A 9,250-nucleotide genomic window follows, 5' to 3' on the forward strand; every position below is an offset into this window, starting at 1 on the left:
TAGCTACAGTATATTCAAAAAAAAACTGGAAATTGTCGTGTTCAAATTTACATAGTATAAAAGAATTGTCTATTTATATTCATTTATAGAATAGGAGTAAAAAAATAACAATCTACAGAAAATATGATTTTTTCTGGAATTTTTTTTATCGTCAAAAAAATGGAAAACTAATACCATTTCCTAAAGCATGTCACAGTATATTATTTTCCTACATGATTTGATTTATAGCAAAACATGACATGGTTACTTGACCCACAACACAACTGATAATTATACAAAAAGTTGATTTCATTTCTAAAAACATTTAAATAAATAACTTTTGATACAAAATTACTACATTAATTACTCAACAAACGTGTTTAATTATTTTTTGTTCGATTAGAAGTTGTTCTTAACAATAGAAAAATCACTCCTTTGTTTAAATAAATCACTTTATAATTGTTTTAATCTTTGTTTTAGTGCTTTTGTTATAACAACCAAAATAAAATTAAATTTAGTAATGCATTGTTTTAAATTTTAAAAAAGTAACATTTTTTATAGCAATGCATTTTTGTTTTAAATATTTCGTCATCTGCAAATTTAATCGGAAAAAAATGTTTAAACTAATTTCAAATTAGTTTTAATGTTAAAACGATATACAATTTAGTTAACATATCTGAAATTACTGCTAAAAGTTATTTAATTTTTTTTTAACAAAAAAAATAAAACATTTGTCAGAAGTGGGATTCGAACCCACGCCTCCATTCGGAGACCAGAACACCCAACACCGCATGACGGCGAAGAATTAACTCTTGAGTCTGGCGCCTTAGACCACTCGGCCATCCTGACTTGCCAAATTCATTACGTTCTTACATATATACCACCAACGTACGTATTTCACAAACTAATTAAATTTATTTTTATATTTAAATTATTATATTAAGTTTTTATATTACTGTAAATAAGTATATAATAACACAATTTTTTTTTTTTTCGAAAAGGTTTTTGTTATTTAAACCTACGCAATTAAAACTTTGAAAAAGTTTAAATAAGTAGTAAAATTTACAAGTTTGATTTACGATTTTCTGTTTTAAAAGCATTTCGTGAATTTGTTTAAAATTTTATAAATGATTTCAAAGTTTAATCAATTTGAGTTTAATCAATTTTATAAAATGTGAAATATTTTTCTTATTCATTACAAATAGTTAAAGGTTATATTAAAATTATATTTATTTTGTGAATAATTTTTTTATATTGTCTATAAGACGTCGTAAAAGACTTTCTAAATTAAATTTTTATTGTATACTTGTGATTTTTAATAATAGTGTAAAACAAAAAGAGAAAAAATTTGAGACGTCACGAAGTTACTCAAGCGCACCGGTGACGTACCGGTCGACGTGTATCATTTTGTCACGTGACAGACGGATTCGCTTCTTGATTTTGCTATTCAGGTCCAATTCTTTTCAACGTTGTCGTAGTGGGTTGACGTCAGTTATAAAGTAACAACTATTTAGTACATTTAACACGACTTTATATTAAATTCTGTGAATTTAAGAAGCGAGGGAATATAACTATTAAAGAAAAATGGGAGGTAAGTCAATTTATTTAGGGCCTAAACCTAAAGTTCTAATGAGATATAAATCTTGTCGTGATTATAGTTTTTTTATGTTTTTGATTATACTTTTTGTTACTTTATTTGAGGGCAACTTTAACATTAAAGCAGTGCTTAGTAATATAAATAAATTTATAATTATTTTGAAATTTTCTAGTTTCTTTTTCACTAAAGTTATTTTGTATTTTACAGTGAAGTTTTTGGAAATTATAAAGCCCTTTTGTGCGGTATTACCTGAAATAGAAAAACCTCAACGAAAGGTAAAACTTTATAAATTAACATTTAAAAACAATCATAAATTTAGATTTATTTTATTGTTCTTTTTATTTATTTTTTTTTAAATTCTTATTTTAAAACCTGTATATATATAATTATGTGTTGGTTGTTTTATTAATTTTAACAGTTCATTTATGTATTGTAAATAATTTTATAAATTTAATTATATTTTTCTGTTTTCTTTTAGATTCAATTTCGAGAGAAAGTGTTATGGACGGCGATTACCTTATTTATATTTTTAGTCTGTTGTCAAGTAAGTTTTCTTTAGACTTAACACTATAACTTTCTATCGCAATTTGATGATTTGTTTGTAATTTTATTTTGTAATCTACAGATTCCATTATTCGGAATTATGTCTTCGGATTCTGCTGATCCATTTTATTGGACCCGTGTTATTATGGCCTCGAACAGAGGAACTTTGATGGAGTTGGGTATTTCCCCAACCGTCACCTCAGGACTTATCATGCAACTTTTGGCTGGTGCCAAATTGATCGAAGTCGGAGATACACCAAAAGACAGGTAAAGACTTTTTATGAACATATCTGTCAAAATATTATTGTTAGCCTATGGTTTTATTGTTTTGTGTAATTATCACTACATAACTTTCCAAACCAACTTATTTCTTTTCTATTCCTAACTAGAGTTAAAATTGACCATTTTTGTTGTCGTTTTCAGAGCACTCTTCAATGGAGCTCAAAAGTTGTTTGGTATGGTAATCACAGTTGGACAAGCTGTTGTTTATGTAATGACAGGAATGTATGGGGAACCTAGTGAAATGGGGACTGGAATCTGTCTGCTCATTGTCATTCAGGTAAAACATTGTGCCACTATACAAATAGCATAAAATGTTGTTAACAATAATATTCATTGAGATGTTTTTTCATCAAATCTTTTTCCAAAGTTAAATAAGACTTATTTATAAACTGGTGAAATGTTTTTAGAAAAAGACATCATGAATTTCACTGTCTAAATTGACTGTGTAACTTTTTGTATTTTGCAGTTGTTCGTTGCCAGTTTAATTGTCTTACTTTTGGACGAGCTTCTACAAAAAGGTTATGGTTTAGGATCTGGTATTTCCCTCTTCATTGCCACGAATATTTGTGAAACTATTGTATGGAAAGCATTTAGTCCAGCAACAGTCAATACAGGAAAAGGTAAATAAAGTAACACTCAAAAAAAAATTGTTTTTGCAAAATTGTACATAGACAAATTATTGTTATATATACAAGTTAATTTCTAGCAAGTATTATTTGGTTAGCAGATTTTGGCAGTTATTATTTTTTTAATAAATATTTTGGGTATTTATCTATAAAATTGTGTTGTTTTGTAGGTACCGAATTCGAAGGTGCAGTCATTGCATTATTCCATTTACTGGCAACTCGATCTGATAAAGTAAGAGGTCTTCGTGAGGCTTTCTACCGACAAAACCTCCCTAATTTAATGAACTTAATGGCCACTATTTTCGTGTTCGCTGTGGTCATATACTTCCAAGTAAATAAAAATAATTTTTGTAATAATTTCTTACAAATTTAATTAGTAAATTGAAATATTAAACTGGCATGTTTTTAACTATACGAAATACTAAAATATAGGTCTAAAAATTTTGTAATTTTTGATTAATATTTGGAAATGTTTATTTCAGGGTTTCCGTGTCGATCTTCCAATCAAATCTGCCCGTTACCGAGGTCAACAAAGCAGCTACCCAATTAAACTCTTCTACACTTCTAATATTCCTATTATCTTACAATCTGCTCTGGTTTCCAACCTGTATGTTATTTCTCAGATGCTTGCTGTCAGATTTCGTGGCAGTTTCTTGATCAGTTTGCTTGGAGTTTGGGGGGTAAGAAACTAATTTAATTATTTTTTTAAAGGCTCATCATAAGAGCATAGTGGTCTATAATCGCTGTTATAACATTTTAGTCTTTAAAGTTGTTAATGGGCCCAAGTATTTGCTAAGATGTTTTCACCTTAATTTTTTTAACAGATTTATTAAATATATTTTTTTAACATTGCATTTTATTCTCAGGATGTAGAAGGAGGTGGTCCAGCTCGTTCTTACCCTATTGGAGGACTTTGTTATTATTTGTCTCCCCCTGAGTCTTTTATGTCAATGATGTCAGATCCTATTCATGCAGTTGTGTATGTTGTGTTTATGCTTGGATCCTGTGCATTTTTCTCTAAGGTTTGTAATTAAATGGCAAAAAGTTGTTAAATTTTAGAGAGTAGTTTACTTTTTAAAAGCGGTTCTTCCTAAAAGCACAATCGATATACTTTTACTGTTCTTGTAATAATGTTTTTTTTTATTTTTTTTGTAGTCTAAATGTAACATTCTTAATCAAATAATTTGTTTTAGACTTGGATTGAAGTTTCTGGCTCAGCAGCGAAGGATGTTGCCAAGCAGTTGAAAGACCAACAGATGGTCATGCGGGGACATCGTGAAAAATCTATGATTCACGAGCTTAACAGGTAAACTTTTTCTTGGTATATAGTAAAATGTTTGTATTAGTGGACTTAGAACAGTAATTGACCCCACTTTATCATATGTGCATGAAAATTATATCATATTTCTAATCACTTTTGTTTTTTAGGTATATTCCAACTGCTGCTGCATTTGGTGGTTTATGTATTGGAGCCTTGTCAGTTATGGCCGATTTTATCGGTGCCATCGGTTCGGGTACCGGTATCTTGTTGGCTGTCACTATTATTTACCAATACTTTGAAATATTTGTTAAAGAACAAGCAGAAGTAGGAGGTATGAGCACTCTGTTGTTCTAAAAAAGAAGATTCTGTAGCTACTTTTGCAGTCATTTTGGTACAGGGGCAAAAAAAAACTTTTCTAATTTTGTGAAGAGATGTTATGCCCTTATGCTGCCTAATGATAATCTTTGCTTTTGTAGTTTTTATGTTGAATGTTCTTTTTTTCTCAGAAGATTTACGATTGTTGAAAAAACTTAATAAAAATTTAAAAGACATTTTCTATTCATTTTTCGTTGTTCAAAAGTGGTGTGTTTTTTGCGCGAGTGTAAAATTGATACAATAATCTATTACAAAATATCAGCCTAGTAGTATTTGCTCACTGTAATACACTAAAAAAAGCAAAAATGTTCTCAAAAATCATCTCGAACATTAATTTTTATTTTAAAAATATGACCAAATTATGTTTTTATAGTATATTTATTATTCTCTTTTGCTTATTGTTTAAGAGATGTGGTGATAAAAATTAATATTTTGTTGTGTACTTTTACAGCGGAATTAAATGTTTATAAAAATGTTTTTTTTTGGTTTTTGGTGTGTAGAGCAATATATCTGTGGTTATGTTGGTTTTAAAAGTTTCTGACAAATTGCAATCGAAATTGATTAGCCACAAAGATAAATGTGCCTTTATATTAATTTTAATTTTTGTGGACCGTTACTACTAAATTTTATGCTATAATCATAATAAATCAAATTTTCTTAAAAAATAGATTTTTTTATCCAAGGTCATCACCACAAAAAGGGTTGCTTTTCACACCAAAGCCAAATCTCCAAATTAAATGTAAATTTTAATGTCATTTTTTTAGTTACAACTTACAATTACATGTCTGGTACTAAGGTTAGCAGTAAGGCACCTGAGAAATATTAGGCTTACAAACAAAATCCATTTCGAAAGTAGTTCGTTTCTACCAGCAAAATATAACAAAAAGAAAACAATCTAAAATGAGTACATTATCATATCTTATTTAAAAAGGAAATCTTAACGAAATTTGACAGCTAGTAAAACCGGTCCTACTAAAAACCGCCCGGTGGCGACCGGTAAGTTTTAACTCATTTTTAGTTAAATTAATTAGCGACCGGTAAGTTTTAACTCATTTTTAGTTAAATTAATTGGCGACCGGTAAGTTTTAACTCATTTTTAGTTAAATTAATTGGCGACCGGTAAGTTTTAACTCATTTTTAGTTAAATTAATTGGCGACCGGTAAGTTTTAACTCATTTTTAGTTAAATTAATTGGCGACCGGTAAGTTTCAACTCATTTTTAGGTTATTTAATTGGCGACCGGTGTGTTTTAACTCATTTTTAGTTAAATTAATTGGCGACCGGTAAGTTTTAACTCATTTTTAGGTAAATTAATTGGCGACCGGTAAGTTTTAACTCATTTTTAGTTAATATAATTGGCATCGGGAAAGTTTTAACTCATTTTTAGTTAAATTAATTGGCGACTGGTAAGTTTTAACTCATTTTTAGGTAAATTAATTGGCGACCGGTATGTTTTAACCTATTCTTATATAAATTAATTTGGGTCGGAATGTCGGAATCGTTCTATATTTAGTTTAAATTATTGATGAACGTTATATTTAAACATTATTTTGTTAAGTTTAAAACGTTAGCAACCGGATATTTTACTCTATGTTTATCTGAAAGACAAAACCACAATCCTTTTTTGGTCATATTTTTAACAAAAGAATTTTGCATGTAGAAATAAAGAAATTATCGTAAATAAAATGGTGTTTTTTGTGTTCATTTGGTGTGAGCTCTATTAGCTCTAGGTCTTTGTCTTTGATAGGGCTTTTTTGCTGTTTTGGATTTTCTTGGAATTTTTAATTTTGCGTCACTCGAGACGACTTTTTTTTTGTTTGTGCAATATTTGAGGAGTTTGAAAAGTCTCTTTGACTTTTCTTCAGGAGAGTACTCTTGCCACATATACTTGTTTAAAACCACGCCCTTTACATGTTCAGCAATGGAAAAATCGCCTTCCCCAATAATTGCTCTTTCCATTTCGGTTATTTGAAGCTCGGCTATTCTTTGAAGCTTTTCAACTAAAGCAGGAAGTTTTAAAATTTCCCAATTGGTGACCAGTTTTAAAATGTGGTTCATCGATTCAGCAGAATTGTTTTTCCAATCTATTGGTGTTTTGTATTTAACGTGAGGTTGCCATACAAAATCTTTTAAATTCTTAACAGTTATCGTAAAATAAGAAAAAAAACAAATCCCTTTCTGCATGGTGTTCAAATATTTCCAAATACTTCTGTTGTAAACTAGCTTTTCTTAACAAAAATTCTCTTTCAGTCAATACACAGAGCAACCCATTACTACCAAAAAAGTCGTTGTTCACTTGTTTTACTACGTTCATATTTACTCCAATCTTGCTTTGTAAATATCTATTTAAATTATCTTTTAAATGTTTAGTACATAAAACTTGTTGCACCTCACTCAAACAAGCGGCTAACGCTTTTCTTAGCCCTTTTTCGTCGTCGCTTCCAAAAACAACGTTTTGAAAATAATTTCTAACGTTACCTAGCTTGCACTGCACATGGCTGTAAACAAATTATTAAAACACCTGTGTTTAGTGCGAAAGGTTTAAAGTAATTAATATATATTCGATTTACCTGAAAAATTTATGATAAGTTTCGTATGACCCATCCCAATGTAAGAACAACGGACCAATAAGAATGGGTGGCGCATTTGTTGCTGTTCTTATAAGATTTGGATGTTGATAAACCATAACGGTTACGAAAACAGGCTCGAGATTGAACGTTCTATCCACGCCAATAATTAAAGGTTTTCCTGATATTGAAGGAAACTTTATTAGGTTTTGAATGTCCACTAATTGTTCATTTTTGTATAATATTATGGAAGGAGGTTGATTTTTAGTTTGAATAATTTCCTGCATATAGTTGCTTTCATGAAAAATTGATAAAATGTGTTGCATATCGTCCGCAACATTATTTGATTTTTGGCCATCCGGTCTCGCTTGTAGGTTAATTTTATGTTTTATGTTCTGAACTTGTTTCAAATTTCTTGGGGCATGTTCTTTGTTATGCAATACCATGTCTTCGTAAATATTTCTAGGTATCTCATTTGATTCCGTCTTTTTTTTTATAAGATCCATTACATCTTTGGAAGTTCGAATAAACTTTTTTTTAGTCGATTTTTGATTACCATGTGGAGTATGGCCAGGGAATAAACCAATATATTTCACTATCGAAACTTCGTTTGCCTCTAATCCATTCGGAAATCGCTCAATATACGATATTCTTCGTTTGTAATTTGCACAATTCTTTAAACAAGAGTAAATTCTGCGCAAACACAAAATTTGATTTTCTGGAGGCTGGGGATCAAGTAGTATACGTTCTCGTATTTTAACAGTATAATAGTAATTTCCCTTTTTTTCCATGTACTGGAATTGGTTACCTTTGGACAAGAAATAGTGTTTTTTATTAGAAGATTTTTTATATGCCCCACAGTCATCATAAAATCGACAAATTTTACCGAGGCGTATTCGATTTTTATTTTCTTGATTGCAAAGAAAATAAAAAACATTTTCTTTTATTCCCTTTGGAATAACGTTTAACCTGGAATTAAAGGTTTTTTCTCCGTTAAATAACGCAGTAACTGGTCGGTTTCAAGAAATTTTTCAAATAAAAGTTTATTATTCAAATTTGCACATTTCCGAGCTGTATCAATAGAATGGGTTTCAGTTTGGTCTAAAGGAGTAAAAACATCAGATTGGTACAAAGGGATATTGGCCTGGTCTAAAGAGGGGATTTCAGCCTGGTCTAAAGAATGGATATTGGCCTGATCTAAAGAGGGGATATTGACCTGGTCTAAAGAGGGGATATCGACCTGGTCTAAAGAGGGGATATCAGCCTGGTCTAAAGAGGGGATATCAGCCTGGTCTAGAGAGGGGATATCAGCCTGGTCTAGAGAGGGGATATCGGCCTGGTCTAAAGAGGGAATATCGGCCTGGTCTGAAGAGGAAATATCAGCTTGGTCTAAATAAGGGATATCGGCTTGATCTAAAGTGGGAATACCATCTTGGTCTAAGGAAGCTGGCATAGTTTTATCCAAAGTTTTTTTAACAGTGTTGTCCATTTCAGGTACCGTAGAGTTTAATTCATCGCCCTTTTTGTCGCTAATTTCTACATTTAAAATAGGAACAAAGTGGTTTGGTGTCCATATTTTGTCTGATGCAATGGGTATTTTTCCAGCATATACTGTCCACATTATTGATATTGCCATTAAATTTCGGTTAGCATTTTTACATAAATTTGGATAGATCGTCTTGCACAATTCTTCATAAGCTAAATCATCAGATCCATTACAAGCAGGGTATATTGATTCAATAGGTAGATTTATAACTTGAGAGATCGCATTTATAGTATAAAATGATGAATAACCCCCAATCGACGCACAATTTATTAGGGATTCGCGATAATTTGGACAAACCCAAAATAATTTCGTAGATTTTTCGTGTTTTGTAAATTCTTTTTCCATTTTATACATTTTTAAACATGTACGTACTCTTAGCTCAACACTTAAAGATTCATTGCCACACAAACAAATGGATACAGCATTAAATAAACAACTTCCGTCGGGCGTGGTGTGCACCGCTTTTTTACCGAC

At 30.5% G+C, this 9,250-nt stretch overlaps 1 protein-coding gene and 1 non-coding gene across 2 annotated transcripts; one reads left to right on the forward strand and one right to left on the reverse strand.

Moving 5' to 3' along the window:
• Positions 1 to 711: 711 nt before the first annotated feature.
• On the reverse strand, positions 712 to 828 carry Trnal-caa (transfer RNA leucine (anticodon CAA)). The gene is made up of 2 exons: positions 791 to 828; positions 712 to 757 (listed from the first exon to the last, which is right to left on the reverse strand). It is a non-coding gene; the product is annotated as a tRNA-Leu (tRNA).
• Positions 829 to 1,420: 592 nt separating this feature from the next.
• LOC145746128 (protein transport protein Sec61 subunit alpha) lies at positions 1,421 to 5,140 on the forward strand. Its single transcript, XM_082564321.1, has 11 exons — positions 1,421 to 1,570; positions 1,784 to 1,851; positions 2,055 to 2,120; positions 2,202 to 2,386; positions 2,543 to 2,678; positions 2,868 to 3,021; positions 3,198 to 3,358; positions 3,510 to 3,707; positions 3,894 to 4,049; positions 4,221 to 4,333; positions 4,456 to 5,140. Exons 1-11 carry the CDS (start codon positions 1,564 to 1,566, stop codon positions 4,640 to 4,642), a joined length of 1,431 nt encoding a protein of 476 aa, XP_082420447.1. The 5' UTR covers positions 1,421 to 1,563; the 3' UTR covers positions 4,643 to 5,140.
• The last annotated feature ends 4,110 nt before the right edge of the window (positions 5,141 to 9,250 follow it).

The sequence above is a fragment of the Corella eumyota genome, chromosome 3 (assembly GCF_963082875.1).
Source record: "Corella eumyota chromosome 3, kaCorEumy4.1, whole genome shotgun sequence".
Classification (NCBI taxonomy): Eukaryota; Metazoa; Chordata; class Ascidiacea; order Phlebobranchia; family Corellidae; genus Corella; species Corella eumyota.